We start from the raw sequence: 18,620 nt of genomic DNA on the forward strand, positions 1-18,620 counted from the left end.
ATGCGTCGTTGTTTTCCTTCTTCAGGGGGTGGTTGACATGTACAAGAAGGAAGGCATCAAGGGACTCTTCCGCGGAAGCGGAGCGCGTGTGCTATTCCACAGTGCTAATTTCGCGAGCATGATGATGTGCATCGAACAGTTCAAGTCCTTCTATTTGAATCACATCGAGCCGGTCCAATGACCCACACAACGGGGACGGATAGTCAACTGCCGACGGGATGACGTCCTCTCTGGTGCCGTCGCGTGCACACTCCTACAGTTTTGCTGCGACCAAACTCTCGGATTTACCTTGCTGAACGGTGGCAAATGCGCGGGAGGCGACCCGGAGAGCGAGCACGAAGAAAATGTAGATATTCATTGGTTGAGAGCTAAGCTATGGTCAGCGGTCTGTGGTGCCAGCCCACCTGAGTAACTGTTTTCAGGTCACTTTTCTTGGCCCGAAGCATAAACACAGTGAGGCGATCTGTGTTGCGCTGCTTTTCCACTCGTCGGTGCGGTGTGAGAAAGGGTGACAGCACGTGCGAGCTATCAAATCGCGCCTTCGGAGCCACCCGATCAGCACCTGGCCTTTGTCTACCCGGCAGACAGGCTGGTCTTCGAAGGTGAAATGTGTAGGGACAGACAGCGGCGCACAATGCGGCCGTGTCCCAAGTCTTGCGGAGGCATGTTTCTAATGAACCGCAGAACAGCTTACCGTAGGTAGGACGGGCTTCATTGCCTCCGGCTGTAGCATCGTCTCTTGATTACAAAACGAGTAAGCTGAACCGCCTCTGCAACCCGCCGCCCTCGGCCAAGACTGCACAGCTCTGATTAGTATGCAGTCGATGCGGTAGCGTGCCCGGAGAGACTGAGAGAGAACTTTAGACCGGCCAACTTGCGCAGTCAGGTGAGCCGGTCTGGAAACTGTGGGGCGAATGAAACGAGTTACCGCGGACGCGCGCTCAAGAGTGGGTGACTGGACCCTTAGCTGGAGACAACGCGCTTCTTTGACTGTAACGGCTTCTGCCGTGCGCTAACGAGACGGGAAGTCGAAAGGCCCGCCAGTAACATCAGCTCCCAAAAAGGTACCGCCCTCAATACGTTTGCGGAGAGAGGAGTCGCCAAAATGAGGCCAAGGGCAAGCGGTGCAAAGATCCAGAACAGGCTTCAAGGACTCGGAAGCCTACTAAAGAGTATTCTGCAATTCCATGGAGTCGCGACCCTTGACCGGCCGACTGTCGGTTGCTTTAGATCACCGATAAGGAAATTCCTCCGGTCCTCGTGACACGATCCATGAAAAGCCGGAAGGGGACCAGTCAAGGCGCGGATAGTTGCCCTCTACTGTTGCCTGTCCCTCCGAACCCACAGCAAACCACACGGCGTTTTCGGGCGCGCCGGCATGGAGCTGTAGTGCGGCGGAGAGCTGGGTGCGTTGACCCAAATGTCTACTGGAAGGGGAAAGTATCCACATCTTCGGACCAACGTGCGAAATGAGCAGCTCCCTGCTGACCTGCTCAAATATTGGCTCCGTCGTCAGCAGCTCGTACGACTCAGTCATCCGTCAGAAACAGAGCCGCGCCCGGGCCCCAAAGTTCGGATTCATCGGCAGACGGCAGGTCACGTAATGGCACTCTTGAGATAGTGCCACCGTCCTACTCCCACTTCAAAGACTACAGTCGTCCCGTTTCCCGGCTACTGCCGTACCTTTCGCTCGGTAGTTCTTCCCGTCACGGCACAAGCCCACACCCTCAATCGGTCTGGAAGTATTCCACGGCCCGTTCTGCTGCTCACACGCCAGCAGTCTTTACCATCACCTTAGAGCTACACGAGCCCCCGCATTGTCAGCCGACAGTCTTGTAAGGAATGTATTTCCTGTCCTTGACAGGGGGTGCTTCAATCTGCCGGCGCCTGTCCCGCCTTATGACAATCTGCCCTGGAGCGTATTTCCTCCACTCTCGCACCAATGGCAGGGCGTCCTGCCACAGCTTGCGTTCGCCCTCGGCACGCGTCAGGGGTGATGCGACTTGGCTTCGGTACCTCCCGGCTGATACGTGCCACCTGCAACAACATTCTCTGGTGCTGGCCTCTCACTGCCTTCTTGCAAGGCAGCCCAGTGGGCCTACGAATACCTTCGCGCCCAATAAAGTAGAGGACACCCGAACAGCGGGCGATGCTCCAGGTTGCTTAACGCTGGAAGCACGGGCCGCCTGTTCTGCGGAAGCGGCCTTCGACACCGCAAAAGACACATTAGAACGCTACTTCCCAATGCTACACTGTCAACGAAACATCTTCCCTGGCCCGCTTTCTACCACCCTGCACCTGGCTCCCTGGATGTGTTTGCAACATCACCTTGCCGATCCTTGGATTACTGTAGTTTCTGTTTTGGGGGGTGGAACGGTTCTCGGAGTACCGCTTGTCGGTCCACCAATGTCACTCTTGCTTGGTACTACTGATGTCACTTCCCCGCAATGATTCGTCTGTCTCTCCTGCCGCGCCCGTACTAGCCTCCAACTGACCTCAAAAGTGTTGTACTAGAAGGTGGAACGGGAGCACCACTCATGGCCGAGTAGACAGCTACCGGCCTGCAAAAAGTGCCGGTGACGTTTTTGCAAGACATTGATCGAAAGAGACTTCAATCATTCAAGCCTCAACTCTTCCGTCCAGATCAGTTTCCCTAGCGGCCAGTGCACCGCTGAACGGGGCCAGCCAGACAGGCCCCTCGTACCAGCTTTGAAAACAGCCCACCATATCCCACTACATTGGCTCAGCCCACCGCAGCCCACGGTTTCCCGCACCTCTGAGAGCAAAGTATCCTGCGTCACAGCCAGCTGGAAGTATGGCGCTGCAGTCCGTCCTGCAAGTTTCTTCCACGGGACTGCGCCAGCGCCTTATTTTTTGGCCGTCTCACCTAGTCATACGGCCGGGGGCCGACTTCCTAGCATCCACGATCGGCTCCGTATTGGCCAGTAAACACCGACGAGCGCACGAAACCGAGGCCCGCTCTAAGGTTTTGTAGCAGTTCCTCGACCGGCCTGAAACTTGCCGCACCCGTACAGGCCGCGGTACCGGTTTACGAGGAGCTCAGTGGTGGACAGCGCCAACAAGCTGTACCTGTTGCTCCCAGCAGTGGCCCCCGACATCGGAGCTTGGAGCATGCCACAGATAATGATGAACGAAGAAACTTCGAGTGCGTGGAAGCGACGCTTCGTTCAGCTGTAACGTATGGGAGTCCTCGGCAACCGTAGTAAGTACACTTGGGAGGTACTCTCAGTAGGCCCTTCGTGATGAACGGGAGTCCTTGACAACTGTACGTTGCTTAGAAGTACTATCCAAAGATGCAGTCGGCCGACAAGACGGAAAACGCTACGGTGACCGTGAGTGATCTGCGTCTGGTACTGCTATGTCATTAGACTTTCCAGTCCAGAACACAAGGGTTGAAACCTACTACGTAATCACTCTTCTCTCGTCAAATGCAGTGCGTCAGAACAGTAGACGGATTGAATCGGAAAAACGAACCAACCACCAACAAGCGCGCTTCGTCCCTTCAGCTAGCTGCAGACCATCCTATGCACAAGTCAGAGGAGAGAAAGAGAAAGGAACCGGCTGGGCTTCAGAAATCCGCTCGGACAACTGTAAGTCTTCATCATTATTCTGTTAGCTGTCCTTTTCGAGCAACAGACTGACGCTCTTTCTCTGGCCCGTCGGACATGGCCTGGGCTTGGCGGACTATGTTCGCCTTTGCCTGCAGTTCCGTCCGCGTGACAACAAAATGAAGTACCGAAAAAGCATATGCTCAGAATTGGAAACAAAAGCAACACAAGCGCCAGACGTTGGCCAGTTTCATCTGTCCAAAGCAGAATAGGGAGAAATAACGACGTAGTCCTTCCCGTTCCGCTCCGCCACCTCAGCGCGACAGCGTGCGAACGAGTGAACTGCTCATAAAAACAGGGTTCTTTACTTTGGCTAGTACCCAAACCAACCGACTTCAGCAGCTGCCACAAGAACGCGGAGGCGCCCCGGGGGGGGTTGACCAGAGACGTACACCCGGTTGCCGAACAACAACTGGTTACAGCCAACCCGATCACCCCCAACGGCCTTACGGCGCGCCCAAATTGGAAGTGTGGTCCTTCCCGGGCAGTGAGTTGCGAGGCCTGCTGATGGAAGCCAACAACAGGCGCGTGTGTGTTGGCTCTCACGAGCACCAGCCCGCCCGGATGATGCGGAGTGCCGGATCTGATTGTATGCCAGGTCAACCCACCTGCCACCACGAGCTAGCAGTCCCTCCTCCTTCCTCCTTCCCGGCTGTAGGAGGAGGGACCCAGGCCATACTACTGACAGCTAGGTCGGTCGGCAACGAAGGAGAACGAGGGGGGTGGATGGATTGCACACGCAACGCCCCGCCGACTGGCCCGCCGCGCCGCGGTCCTCCCGTGGTCGTGACGGCCCCGCGAGAGCGACTGTCGATAATGCCTCGACGCGAACATTACTTCTTTCGAATATTTTTTCGCTTTGTTTTCTTCGACACAGAACGTTGTTTTCACATTTCGTTGAAAGATATACTACAGGGAGACAGTAAACAAAAAAAGGCTTCTGCGTTTTCACGTCACTTCCTGCTCGCAGTGGCCACACAGTAGTGGCTTCGTTCGGGACGCCGGCGCCACCATCGGCAGAACCAGCAAGGTCTGGAGCGACCAGCAAGCGATAAGCATCGCGCGACCGAGAGTTTCGTTTCTTTTTGTTGTGAGGCTTCCATCCGAGAGGCTGATCTTTCTTCCCGACCGACCAATGAAAGTTTCTCTTATTACCTTGGTTTTGAATGGGTGACTGCTCTCGTTCGGCGGCTTCCGTGATGTGACGATGGCAGTTGCGAAGGGTAAGAACAAGCCGGGTTGGTGGTGGTAACGCCCTTCGCTCCACCACGTAATCTGGGCCGCTCTTGTAAGTTCCGCCCTTGGCGTGTTTTTTCTTCGTTTATCGGCCAGCAAGCTCAAGCTCTCAGATGTTCCCAAGGAAAGTTCAGTTTGGCTTTCGTGGTTCTCTTTGCGGCACACCCGGTGCGTCTCGTCTCGCAGCAAGTCGCAATCGAGTGTCCCAGTTTTATGCCGCCGGGGCTGCTATGCTGCGTATGCTGAAGGAGGGTGCGAGAACGGGTGGGACGAGCGGATACAACGGGAACGAGAGCGGCAGCCGCATCATCAGCCCAGTGAAGAAGAGGAGAGCTTCAGCACTGGTTTGGCGTGAGACGTAGCCGCAGACGAAAGTATCGACCGTTATAGTTCGTGGAAGAACGGTGCAAAGTAAAGCGTTGTGTCCCTCCTCCGTCCCGATCAGGACGAGTGATGCAGTAAGACCTTTTTCCGGGGCTGGAGAAAGTTGGACTCGTGCCCCGGTGTTTTCTTGCCTTGTACGTCACGTTTAGAGGTCTTAGCCGGAGCGAGAGCGTAATGTTAGAGCGAGGGGAGGGAAGGAGGCGCGCCGAGTGGACGGTCAGCATTTAGGACGCTCTCATTGCGACGCGGCTGGCTGGGCGACAAGCTTGTTTCACTGTTTTCCCTGCAGCAGAACACTTTTCCTTGCTTTTACTGGAGGGCGAGGAGGAGTCGTGATGTAGGGCGGAGAACGAGGCCTTTTGCGGGTGCTCGCCTCTGCATTTTCATGCTGCGTGGTCTCGATTTCCCTTTTCTGCTCTTGTTTCCTTACCCTGGTCTCCCCGCTTTTTGGTTCCTTGATCATGAGTTCGTTTGTTCATTCGTTATTTCCTTTCTCACTGGTACGGTGGCACAAGCTCACCGCACAACCACGATAATACGGCTACAGCAGCCCTGTGCGGCTGCTCCTGTGCAGCTGCAGCAGCAGCTGCTGGGCCGTTGGTGAGTCCGAGGGAGAAGCTTGCTGCTTTGCAGAACAGCCGCGAAAACCAGTTAAGTATTATCACCAGCTCATCTCAGTTCACCCTTCCTTATCATCATTCTAATTTCAGCGAGCATCAACCCCGTTTTTTTTAGTTATTTCTCGCACCACTGGAGGAAGTCCTCTTCTTTCCCGGCTTCACATTTCCCTTCTTTTGTATCGATCGCCCCTTCATCCCAGTGAAGGAGCTTAAAAATATGTTCTCGTGATCACCATTAGGACGATCGGTACTTTTTTTACACGCACACGACTGCCCTCCTCCGCTGTATTTTTTTGTGGGCCTCTCAAGTAGGAGCCGTGGGTCACCCTAAAAACATTATCTGCGGCCTCCTAGCGTACCTGTTCCTTTTTCTTGTTGTCTCCTCGTTTTTCTTCCTTTTCCCCCATCTTGCGGTCTCTTTCCGTGTTTTTTTCGTTTATGACGTCACCTCGCGGTTTACGGCGTTCTTTTCCTTCCCCCTCCCTTTTCTTCTTGTCCATCCGGTATTCTCGGATTGAGAAATGCCAACGGTTGGGCCTGTGAGGAGCAGCGGGGGGGAGTCCCCGTCCTTGGTCTCTTCTCCCAGCTTTGTGGAGAATACGAAGGTGGGGAGACTACCGTCTCCCGTGACTTCCCCCGTGTTTCTGAACAGTGGTCGGTACTCAGCGACGAGTCCGTCTACTTCTACTAGTAGTAGCACGGTTGAGGAGGGAGGTTGCAAAAGGGACGAGAAGTTTCGTTTGCTTTCATATGAGAGTCCATGTGGTATGTCGAAAGATGGTTCTGCTGTTACTCTGCGGGGCGCAGGGCCTAGTGCGCTTCTCGATAAGGGCGGAGAAGTCCCGTGTAGGGGTGAGGACAAGCGAGGGTCTGACCGTGAAGAGGAGGAAAGAGCAGGAATCAGAGAAGGGCGAAACACTCGTAGTAGCACATTGTCGCTGACCACTTGCGATGGTGCCCCGCGAACAGGTCATACGAGCACAAGTCAGTGCAGCAGCAGTAGTAGTAGTAACAGTGAGAATGGAAGTCTTCGTTCGGATGATAGTTGGGATTCATCACCGGCAGCGGTCGTGGATCCGGTTGCACGACAAAGCAGACGTAGTGACAGCGGTGGTGTTTCGGGTGGTTTCGGCCATCTGGGGGAGGGAGTGTCGTCGTGTGTGAGGGAGAGCGCAGCAGCCTTACTGGCCAAGTTTCTGCTGTCAGGGAAGGGTTTTGATGCCTTGAAGTCGACGAATTTCAAAGGCGCTGACTCCGATGATCACGACAGGAAGAAGCTGGAGCTCGTGAAAAACACAGCGAGTATCCATTACGCCGGAGAGCAACAATCAGATGAAAGTGAAGGGGTTCCAGGGCGCTCTTTCTCGCAAGGGAGTAGTGAGCAGCAGTCGCTTCTCGAGGGTGACAGTAGTGATACTGTTGTGAACAACGGGGGCGGGCTCAGCAGAAACTTGTCTTCTACTTCACGAGAACTGCTGGGAAATGGGGTAGCTGGCGGATTACGCGGACAGAGAATGGCGAACAGAAGTGAGAGAAGTAGGAATTCTTCCGTGATGGTGACTAGGAAGGACAGCAGTCCTCTGCAGTGTGCTTCACCTCAATACAATAGGAGTGATTCCTTCGAGAACAGGGCCTTGTTTTCCCAGTCTGGTTGTTGTACCGGGATGGGTATAACGACTAGGGGGGGGGGACCGGTGCTTAGTGCAGAAGAAAGCTACGCGGGCTCTCCGATGGATCCATCTTCGCCGGACCATAGAGGAATTTCTTCTTACTCCAGTCGACATGATGCTTCGTCTGCATACCTCTCAGCGAGGGGTGGAGGGGGAGGAGGAGACGTGAGCGGCAGTGATCTGGTGGCTCCATGTAAAGAAAATTGTCGTAGTAAGAGTACGGCGGAACGCGAAGATAGGGCGCATCGTTCCGGGAGTGGGTCGGAGCATGGCGAGTTTTTACCATCGCCGTCATCGTGGTCGGACTTACCTGGTTTCATAGCGGCTTTTTATGAGGCGGAAGAAAGGGGGGGACGACAAGCCATGCCTCGGCAGAATAAGAAAGGGAGTGCCGCGAGAGGTGGAGAGAGGGGACAAGAGGAGGATGTAAAGAATGGAATGCTACCAAAACGCTCGACCTCTTCTTTACAAAGAGATATCAGTCCAGACCCGACGCCGCTCTTGTCCCGTAAAAAGAGGAAAGTTCTGGATCCGGAAGATCAAGAACAGCAGCCCGCACAAACGGGACCAGAACGAAATAGGAATCCTCATCACCAGTATACGGACGAAGAAAGAGCTGCCGTGAACCAGTTTATAGTTGGGGGAGCCATGGAGGCTTGTGGTGCGCTCATGAAGACAGAATCTCCTACATGGATGCCTCCTTTTACTCTTCACGACAGTCATCGTTTGGTTTACGAGCTCATCGATGAATTCGGAAAACGCAGGACAAACTTTTCCATACTTGTCCCGAAGGTTCTCAGGTTGATTCGCATCTTCTTGCAACACGCGCAAGCTGGAAAGTGGGACGAGCCCGAGGCACCCGCTCCCCTGCCGACGTGCGCTGCGTTCAACGACGTTGGCCAAGTAAGACAAGCGCGTGATCAGATAGAGGTGTCTTGATAGACGGATTACGTGTAGATGGGCGGATATGTATGTGCTGTTTGTATTTCACTAGCGATTATCGATGAGATTTCGAACTGTAGAGTAAGCATGCAGGTGCTGTTGCGGTCGGGTGGCAGTGAGCGGAGAAAAAGGAAGAATTGGTGGTGTGTTCGTGTCCTTATCCATTATTTCCGCTGCTTTGTGTGCTGTGTTGAACTGGCTTTACAGACGAAGACGGTGAAAAGACTCGAACAGTGTTTCCCGTTTTTTGCCAGTCAGGGAGGTTTGCTACTATGCACTCAAGGTGAGCTACAGCGTGGTTTGTCTATACTTCCTTGCACCGCGTATGTAGTGGGAGAGGTACGTGGTTGTCCAATCGTAGATTTTTGTACCGTGGGAGGAGGGATTCAATTCAATGCTGTTTTGTGTTCCCATGAGGAGGAGGTTTCCGAATACTCGTTCTTCGGATTGGTGTGTAGATCTTTCAACGTATGTGCATAGACGAGCGTACATGTATGAGCACGGGGGCCGACCACTTATCCGTGGCTCAAACGACATGAGTAACGGGTATATACCTGGACAGCAGTGGTCGTTGACGAGTTCTGCAGTTGATATGGAACTTTGTCGTAGAAGCGGTGTCGCTCTCCAAAGTTGCGAATCCCTGCTAAGTAGCACCTTCGGAGTGTGTTGCAGTGGTGGTATCGAATCGACGCCGAAACAAGAACTACGGTCAGCTGTCCGCGCGGGTGCTGTGGCTGCGTGCTCTGTTCCTTCCAGGGAGGCGACTCGAATCAGGGGGCGGAGGTAAGTACTACTTCCAGGATCGTCGAGGACGCGTTGTTGGGTGTCATAAGCATGACCTCTCGCAGTACACATCGCAGGGGTGTGTAAGTTCACCAGTACTCCTCAAAACCCTTCTCTTCTGCCTGGTTCTGAAGCCCCGTTATCTCGCCGGTGTTGATCCTAATCATGCTGCACTCTCCCCCGTCTCGACAGCCACTACTGCAACTAGTAGTACCAGTACCGGCTCCCAAGCATTGGCAGGTCTTGGCGGGGGTTTATGTGAGTCTGTATCGGTCGGAGATGATGGGGAGAGGGGAAGGGGAGTTCTCGTGTTACACCTCAACAGGCGGAATGCTGTCTTTGGATAGCGGTGTATCTACTTCAACGTCTCTGTCCACAGTACTGAACAGAAGCCATAGTTCATCCGTTGAAGGAGTGGGTCCTCATTACTCATTCTCTCTCTCCCCGGGACCCGTGACACCTCCCACTAAGAGAAGTGCTTCAGGGGATATTGATAGCCAGGCGAGGTCCCTGCACCAGTCAAACTCGTGCGACGATGGTGATGCGTCCGATACGAGACAGGGAGAAGGAAGGGGGTCTGGGAGGGAAAGAGAATTTCCTATGTTGGAGGCGGCGGGTGAGGCGGATCTTTGGGAGGCGGTAACGGACGTGGAGAAGCTAGTGGGGCAGACAGAGCGTTTGATCTCTTTCCCCGAAACAGCTAAGGCGATCTCACAAGCAGAGGGATCTGATTTCGGCGTAGGTAATTGTCCGTTTTCGTCAGCGTCACTGAATAAGAATGCTGATTCGATGGTACATGATTATCCTGGGACAGGTGCGATGAGCAGCGATGTGCTCGAAGGAACGGGAGGGAGGGGCGGGTCTTTCTGTATGGCAACGCCATGTTGCGGTGGTACGGAAGAGGAAGTGGCAACAACGTGCGTCCGCAGTAGTAATCCTCAGCGTTTGGTTCGCGTATACAGGTCGTTGGTTGAAGAACAGAAGACTCATGTAGTGGAGAGACTTCTACGGGTATGGTCCATGACACTGCACGTACACACAGGGAATGAGTCGTCGGGTTCACATAAAGGACTGTCGGGAGGAGGGCGTCAAGGTAAACAAAGGCAAGGGGGGGGGGATGCAGATCTCTCGGATTTTGACCAGAATGATGACTCCTTCAAAGACGGGACCGCGGCGAATGGCCCATGCAGGAAACGGCTTTTGAGAACTGGTGGGGTGAAATGTAGGACCGGTCAACAGATTGAACCCTCTAAACTTTTGCATGAAGGTTCGCCGGAAAAGAAGTGTGGGGGTATTGGTTGGCGTCCTTGTGTTTCATTACTGTGGGTCAAGCCTCTGCCGTTGGCACAGTCAATGTTGAAGTGGAGTAGAAGGTCTACTGCCAGCGTGGATGCGGATATCGATGGTTTAGGTATGGATGATGAACAAATGCCTTTGGAGTTAAACGATTTGCTGTATGCCCAAAAGGGTGGTGACGGCTACGGGATTGATGCGAGTTTGGCATCGTCTCAAAAGATTGACTTGTTGCCACGGCATGTAACTTCGTGTGCCTCGACGCATCTTCCTTCTGACCCCTCCTCCGTTGACTACAGTCCCACACTTCTGTCTCCACAGTCCTGTGGACGCGAAGTGTCTCCCGGGGAACGCCTTTCTGGGGAGGCATTGGCGGAACAGGTCGGCCGGGAGGAGGATCTACGCGCGTGGGTGGTACGGCATTTGGAGGCAGGTGTTCGCGGTCGGAACAGCGGTGCTGGTGGTGGTGGAGACCAAGGGGTGACATCTAAGGCAGTGGCAGAGCTGCATGCGTGTCTCGAGGGAGGTGCAGCAAGGAGTTCCGAGTCTCCGACAGAGTGTGACCAGGGGGAAAGGGGAACTCTAGATGATAGGTGGAGGGGAGGCTTTCCCGAAGTCATGAATCGTGAAGTCAGGCTGACGGCGGAATCTGAGGGGCAGAACGGAGGTGAGCCGTCGTCCGCACTCCGGTCAGATGGAGCCAAGGGGGTAGGGGGGACAAGAGGTACGCAAGGGGGCGGAAGTCATATCAGTGACAAAAGTAGGTTTTCAAGCGTGGACAGCAGTGGGTGTGGAGGAGAGCCAGCAGTTGCAATGTCGTTTTCGGAGTCTCAGGCAAAGCGCGCGACATACCTGAACGAGGAGCCCGGTCCACTGGGTCAGGCTGGCGCTGAGAAGACTCGACATTCCGGTGAATCTCGAAGCGATTCGGGTGAAATGACTGACAGCGAGTTGGTACAGGACGGGAGGACCGGCGGCAGTGCTGTGCAGAGATCACAGGTAGTTCAACAGGAGAGAACTACCACTACCACTACAACTGAATCTCCCCAGCTGGAGTCACCCGATGTTCAGGAAACCTGCGGGAAGCTCAAGTCGCTCTTGGCACATCCTGGAGGAAGTGAAGTGTTTCAGGCTGTACGTACGCTCGTGGAGGCGGCCCTAGCTCATAACGGCGGAGCTGGCGGATTTGGGGTATCAAGCGAGGCCGGGGACACCAGAGCACTCACAGCGGGTGACACGCTGCTTAAAACCGGGGGGGAGATGACGGCATCCCAGAGCACAGGAGGAGTGGGAGGTAAGATAGCTTTGGGGGAATCATCATCGCCATCCTATTCACCGCAGACAGCTCCGTCGCGACGACTACATCAAACACCACTGTCGACTCACAGGGCCAATTGTTCTAGTCCCGCTAAATCATCTGGGCAAAGCAGAGGCTACACACCGAAGGTTCCCATACCAAGTAAAGAGACTGAGAATAACGCTGTTGTTGGACACTCGCCTGGCGTTACGATCGATACTGAAGGTGAGGTTAGTGGAGGGGGAGAGGCGCACGATGGGAAAGTTGAGGGTTTTTCACCTGTCATACTGAGCGCCCTGGAGACTCTGAGGGTCCCTGCAGACGGCACCGAGAAGGAATCTTCCTTCCCGCATGTGTCAGAACAAAGCGGCGAAAGAGGAGTGGGTTCATCTCAAGTTAAGCGTCTGTCTTCCGAGGCCGGTTTTGTGGTTCCTTCGAAGAATGTGAAAGGGGGACATCGTACGTCAATAACGAGAGTTAGTCGTGTCAACGGGAAAGAGGGCGCTGACGTGGAAAGACATGACAGTCAGAGTGAAGAGGTTTTTGAAGAACTGAAAGATCAGCTGGAATCACAGCTAGGGCTGCATAAGCGGCCCGTATCAAGACAGCAGCTGGAAATGCTTTTAATGCATATGCTCAGAGTTGAAGAGCCGGAGAAAGTCTCCGGGTGATCCGAGTTTGCGTCGGATACTCAAATTGCCTTCCCAGTCCGGAAGGACGGTTGAGTGTTTGTGCAAAGGATGCTTTGTATTGTATGTGCACCATCAGTTAGTCGACCCTCCGGTTGGTACGGGTCAGGTCAGGGGTCTTTTTCTTTTCGAATGGATGATAGATTGAGGGCCGTGCAAGATCAGGGGCGCACTGACGGGGAAGTCGCGCCGCGGCGTACTGGATGTGCAGACAGGTTGAATTGATTCTGAGGCGAAGTTGAATGGTGCATTGGGGATGTTGCTTCGCGTCAGTGTGTGTGAAGAAGTCGTGGTTGTTCAGTACGACATCGGAGAGCGAGTAAGAAATCGTCAAAGAAAGAAGTAAGAATTCTGATTGGGCAAGGCGTCATAGAGTGTGTCAATAATGTTTTTTCTCATACTACGGGTGGGCCACGTGGCAACATAGCCAGCCCCGTTGTGCCGTTTTCCTGGTGGTAGTCAGATCTAATCCTTCATGATAAGCAGGACATTGTTTGTTTGCCTGATTTTGTGACCACCATGTGTAGCTGACACTCGTATAGTCAGTTGATAAAAAACCAGTCTTGACACGCTGACCAGGCCCAAACGTTATTCTTCGAATCTTTTTTCGCGGACACTGCATGCGTTACCTGACAGCGAGGTCTACCATACATTCCATCTGTGATGGAGCGGTGTTGTCGGGTTGTAACTGATTTCGCGTGTGTTGCGGGCGCGTCCAAACAGCACAACATCACAACTTTGCCGGGAAGAAATCGTGTATGTCATACCTTTTGTTTTTTTCCACGAGGAGGAGGGTCGAGGAACCGGGGGGGGACGAGATGAAAAAAATGACGAGTTGAAGTGAGCGACTCTGTGTTCAACACGGAAAAGAAGGCAAGTGGGTCACTCGTCGCGTAAAGCAACAAGCAAGCCAGCTGTGACTTGCGTAGCTCGACGTGCATGTGCATTCAACTAATTGCTCGTCCTTTTTTTTCTCCGCATCGTCTTCCGCGGTCACCGTAAGGTCCCATTGTATCTGAGTCCGGCCATGAGCGAGCTAACCACGTACTATGTTTCATCGGACCTGAGTACACTGCGTGAGTGGATCTGATTACCATGTTTCGGGATGATAATCCGTCCGTAGTTTTCTTCGGACGCATCCGTTTGCGCGTTATCCAGGTCATACACTGAGTGCTTTGAGGAAGGGACAGACAGGCCCTCTTGTCTCGTGATCGCAGAAGGTGACTTGAAAGAGATAGGGCGGACGTTCTTCACACCAGCGTTTTTTATACCGAAGAGGAGTCTCTTTCCCTATCCAGGTGTACAGGCGACATTCATTCTCGTGCAATAAAACCTGATAATCTGCCGCATTTTTTTCCGTTACGCATTTTTCCTCGTGGTGTTGAAGATGATGGCTGACGAGCAACCGTCTCGTCAAACAATTGGGCATCTCTCACACAATCTCAGACAGGTGTAATCCAACAAATCCCGCCTCCTGTTGTGTGGAGTGGAATATCCGGATGATTGATGAGTCTTTCGATCTGGGGGAGGGGAGAGAAGAGAGAGTATTGTGTTCGTGTGTGTATATGTGCGTGCGTGTGCAAAGGATTGTCCGTGTCAGCCACATCTCTTACCCACCTACCCGATCGATCCGCAGCGTGTGCTTCTGATATTTCCGTTCGAAATGCGTGAAAGTTTCAGGAGGGGGAGGGGTTGGAGATAGATGGAGAACAATAAATTAACGTGTATGCGGTAGACGGCAGTGTGTGATGATGAGGTTGTCAACACGGCCGACTGCGCCAGGAGTTGTGAGAAGTCGGTCATTCTCGTATTTTTTTCTGTGTTGTGTCCGTTGGGCTGGCCAGAGTTGAAGCCGGGGCGACTTGCGGGACGGTTCAAGGTCACGGAAGGAAACATTGTTGTCAGTTATGTTCCTCTCGCAGTTTCGTCTCTAGAGCGGCTAGTGACTACTGGTGGTGTGGCAGTTTGTTTTTTTCTATAAAAAAACGTGTGCGCGGACGGTAGCTCGGTATTTTTGATAGAAGTGAATGACACGGGAGGGTGTGTGTGGTGTTCGCCGCAAAAGCCGTGAGTTTTGCTTTTGGGTAGAAATGCTGGTCAGAAAGCATCAGGCACGGTGGCCTTACGAGCGTCGTGCAGGGTGGTCGTGTCGGTGTGGCAGAGGTGACACAGGGGAGAATAGAGCAAGCGATTGGTCAGAAAATAGCGAAGACGTCACCTCGCGGCGGGCGGCGGGGTGAAAAGTGGCCTGTTTGTGTTGGAAGTGGTACATTTTGATGTGTGTCTTCTGCATGTGGTCCGTGGGCAACTGTAGTCCAAGCCACAGTCACAGCCGTAAACGCAGTCTGTTGTCTCGTGGTCGTGTTCTTGAGCGGATTTTAAGGTTCGAAGGTGTCCTGACTTGCTAATGGAGCCGTCATATGAGTAGATTCCTTGGAACTCACAAGCCCACGTCGTAAGTTCCGGTTGTCAGCAGGGCGAAGAGAGATCTCCATCGAAGGTGGCGGCATTCCTGTCGAAAGTGCCTACAATTGGTCAGCGCCACCAGAAACACGACTTATGCAGGTAGCTTGGCGGTTAGTTTTGTTCACGTTGACATGACGGACAAAGAAAGATGCCCCTGCATGAATGCGAGAGATTTTACGAACGCGAGGGATGTTACTTCCTCGCCGGCTACACCCAGAGCCTCCATGAGAAGGCTCCGACTGGTTCTGCGCGGGACTCAGTAGTGAGAAACCGGTACTAACGATTCAGTCACCTGTATTAAAAAAAGGGACATTGTTTCTGATGTATGCCGAGGCCCAGCGGGGGCGGCCCACAAAGGAAAAAGAAAACTCTTCGCCCACTCTTAGGGGACTGTACCAGGCTAGCGTTGTAGTTGCTTGGTTGCGAGGTGGCCAGCATTGCCAAGCAGAGCGCGCAGTTCACTGCGTATCAGCTGGGAGCAGTTTTGTTGTATCAGGAAGCATCAGGAGGCAGGGGCGTGACTTGTATCCGCGTGGGTTCGTATTCTTGTTGGGAGATTGGCAGGTACGCTGGTGTCAGCCACTCTAGACGGAGCATGTGTGCGGTGCATTAGCCTGTGTTACGCTTTGGGTAGTCAACAGAGCCGCGACATTTCGAAAGTGCACGGTCACTTGGAAGTCTTCCTAGCAAACCATGGTGTATGAGTGACAGGCAAGGATACTACCTCGCTAGTGTACGGGTGACATAGACGGACCCTTACCTCACTCAGGAGCTTCGGTAGAATTCCTCACATCCGTGCGGAGCAGAGGTCGTCGACTAAAAAATCTCTTTTTTTTTGACAGCGCAACCCCTTTTGGAAGGATATTGACACGTTCATATTGTATATTGACTGGCGATCCCCAGCGAAAGCCGCATAGGCTTGGGGTTCGTGGGTGTACGCGTCGTTGGAGACATGCATGCATGCACGTGTTCTTTAGAAAGATCGTCTGTCTCCGAGTCGATCCTGAAAGTTCTCCCGTGTTGTTCGGTGGTGGGCGTTCTGGCACCTCTTTCCCTATGCAGATGAGAATGACCTTAGTCAGTCTTGCTGGCACAGTTCTTTCAGCGCGCTGCTCAAGGCTTCAATGTCTTTAATGGGCTTCCGCAGCGACGGACTCGCTTCGTCGAGTTAGAGCCTGCGGTGTGGCCTGATGACTTCAACTGGAACAGGCCCTCTCAGCATGAAAACGCTTCCCCTGTACCATAATCTCAATTCAATATTAAGTACCATACTGAAGACTAGAGGGATATCTACAGGAGAATTCCCTTCAGTTTCCATCTGAGACACGCAGTCCGGGGGGAGACATCTCACCCCCGATGCCGTCTCCATGCGACTTTTTTTTTTCCCAACCAACGAACGAGATGCTTGTCCGTGTTCTTCTCCACTCGTGTATCTCCGACATCGTTCCTTTTCGGCAGTCGTTGCTCTGTTAGCCTCTCTCCTCTCCTCCTGGCCTGTCGCGTCCCTTGTATGTTGCACTTCTCGTGAGTCGATTGTCAACTCGGCGTTGTGACACGGGTCGGACACTTTCCTCTATGGAGCAACAGCCTTTTTCTCCCGTAGTTCGGTATGGAGATTCCTCGTTTCCGTCTTTTCCATGGGATGCTTTTCCTCCACAGGCTCAGTGGGTTATAGCATATGGCTCAGCTTTCTTCTCTCAAAAATCGCCCCTGACACCCTGCTCATCATCATCGTCTCTTGGCCATCCACCTACTTCCTCGCCTCCTCATTCCAAGTTAGAATCTACTACTCTTGCACCGTCCCCTACGGAGAGTTTCAATGTCACCGGGCACAGAAAACCTCTTGCGCCGCCCGGTGCGTGTACATCGTCATCATCCGACAATTCGACCGCTTCCCCTTTCTCCCTCTTCACGTCTTGCTCCTCTCTCCCTGTGGCCTCTGCGGTCTTACCTCCTGCTGTCGCTAACTCTGCGTCCCTCTCTCTCTGTCGTGACTACCTTGTATTAGTCCCGCGGCAGTCGATAGAGGCTTTTCATGAAGTCAATCTCCGCATGCACTCGAATCATTATGCATGGCCTTTCCGACTTCTTGGTCCTTCTGCCACATCAGCGTTCCAACGTCTTGGTCGGGGTGTTGAAGTCTTCTATAATCCTCTGGTTCGCTTACACGAAGGAGGAGAGGTACTTACAGATACATGGACATGTGTATCAATGTGTATGCACGCGCCTGTATGTCTGTGATCTCTCGCTTCTCTTTGAAGGTGGAAGACATCTGAGAGACTCAGACTACCGGTGGAGCGTACTGTCTATTCGAGAATGCGCGCGGAGCACGAGGCTAGACACACAGCTTGCCGATGTTTCATTGGCAGTATGTTCATAGTTTTCATCGCCCGTCTCAGTCTGCGAATGCATATGCACGTAGGGCTGAGCAATGTAAGGTGAGCCTACCTCGCTGGGGATCCGTGTACCTGGTCACGTGTTTATGCAGCTGAGGAAAGGATAGCACTCGAGTTGTTTGTCTCATCTCGGTCGTTGCATCTTGGTCGTTTCATCTTGGTACATTCACGCTACTAGGTAGAGGTCGACGAGGAGGAAGTGGAGAAAGAAGACGGTACTAGGTAGAGGTCGAGGAGGAGGAATTGGAGAAAGAAGACGAAGTAGTAGTCTTTGTTTTTGTTATATTGGCTGGCTTTCGTCGCCATTGTGACCCACCTTCCTCTTTCATCTCCGGTTCACGCAACCTTACGAAGAGGTACATGGATAGACGTATAGATAGGTAGATTTACCCGTATGGCTGCGTAGTCGGTCTTGTCTGGTGCTTTTTCTGCCTGTTCGGCTTAGGTCGTCAAGTATGGAGTCACAAGCATAGAAGATTTCTGTACCGAACTACAGGAATGGTCATCGTTGTTTTTCAGCGGAAGGCTCCATAAGCCTGTAAGATTTTTGTCGGGTTGGCGTCAGCCTTCTCCCATCGTCGTTGTCCTCCACTGAACAAACGCATGTGTGTAACCGACATGAGTGTGCCTGGAGTACGGAGGATCATGCTAGACCCTTGGGTGTGTAGACCCCCGACTGTGCAGAGAAGCTATGCCCCCTACCACATATGCTTCTGCCTAGATTACTACAGTAATACATAAGCAGGGTGAGGCTTCTATATCTAGATACGCTATGTAGGTGTATGCTTGTCAAAATGAAGACGTAGTCAATTTAGTTTCATCTTCTCAATATCTATGCTTCTTCTTATAAACTTCTGTCAACATTCCCTCGGACTTCCTGTTCCTGAGAATAGAGAACACGTGTGACCCCTAGGAGTACACCACGGTGTATCAGCGTGAGGTGCGTGTGTTCGAAGTGTGATGCGAAGGTTGGCCTTTTCCTTTCGAAAACAGTCAGAAGATCGAAGCCTGTTTTGTTTATCAGCCCTGACCCCTAGATATTCTTTGTCTTGTGTATCTCGTCTTTCTTTCGTTTCTCATCTCTTCTCTTTTTCAAAACAAGGTTCATATTCTCTCGCGTCATAACAAACTCCCAGTGACCCAGGCTCCGTTCTACGAAGCAATACAGCTTAACAGACTCAATGCAGTAAGTAAAAGAAGACATGGGGGGGGGGG

At 52.9% G+C, this 18,620-nt stretch overlaps 3 protein-coding genes across 3 annotated transcripts in view; 2 read left to right on the top strand and 1 right to left on the bottom strand.

Moving 5' to 3' along the window:
• Positions 1–10: 10 nt before the first annotated feature.
• Positions 11–4,617, bottom strand: CSUI_005307 (uncharacterized protein). Its single transcript, XM_068065484.1, has one exon. It carries the CDS (start codon positions 1,535–1,537, stop codon positions 1,232–1,234), a length of 306 nt encoding a protein of 101 aa, XP_067922533.1. The 5' UTR covers positions 1,538–4,617; the 3' UTR covers positions 11–1,231.
• On the top strand, positions 4,466–15,263 carry CSUI_005308 (uncharacterized protein). The gene is made up of 4 exons (XM_068065485.1): positions 4,466–8,442; positions 8,689–8,764; positions 9,238–9,522; positions 9,644–15,263. The coding sequence occupies exons 1-4, from the start codon at positions 6,391–6,393 to the stop codon at positions 12,523–12,525; spliced, it is 5,295 nt and encodes a 1,764-aa protein (XP_067922534.1). The 5' UTR covers positions 4,466–6,390; the 3' UTR covers positions 12,526–15,263.
• Positions 15,264–16,065: 802 nt separating this feature from the next.
• Positions 16,066–18,620, top strand: part of CSUI_005309 (matrix protein mmp37) — an 8,763-nt gene continuing 6,208 nt past the window's right edge. The window contains exons 1-3 of the mRNA XM_068065486.1: positions 16,066–17,190; positions 17,851–17,943; positions 18,508–18,591. Of these exons, the coding sequence (XP_067922535.1) occupies positions 16,585–17,190; positions 17,851–17,943; positions 18,508–18,591 (783 nt within the window). The 5' untranslated portion in view covers positions 16,066–16,584. The remainder of the gene's footprint in view (positions 17,191–17,850; positions 17,944–18,507; positions 18,592–18,620) is intronic.

Source organism: Cystoisospora suis, assembly GCF_002600585.1.
Source record: "Cystoisospora suis strain Wien I chromosome Unknown contig_2573, whole genome shotgun sequence".
NCBI lineage: Eukaryota > Apicomplexa > Conoidasida > Eucoccidiorida > Sarcocystidae > Cystoisospora > Cystoisospora suis.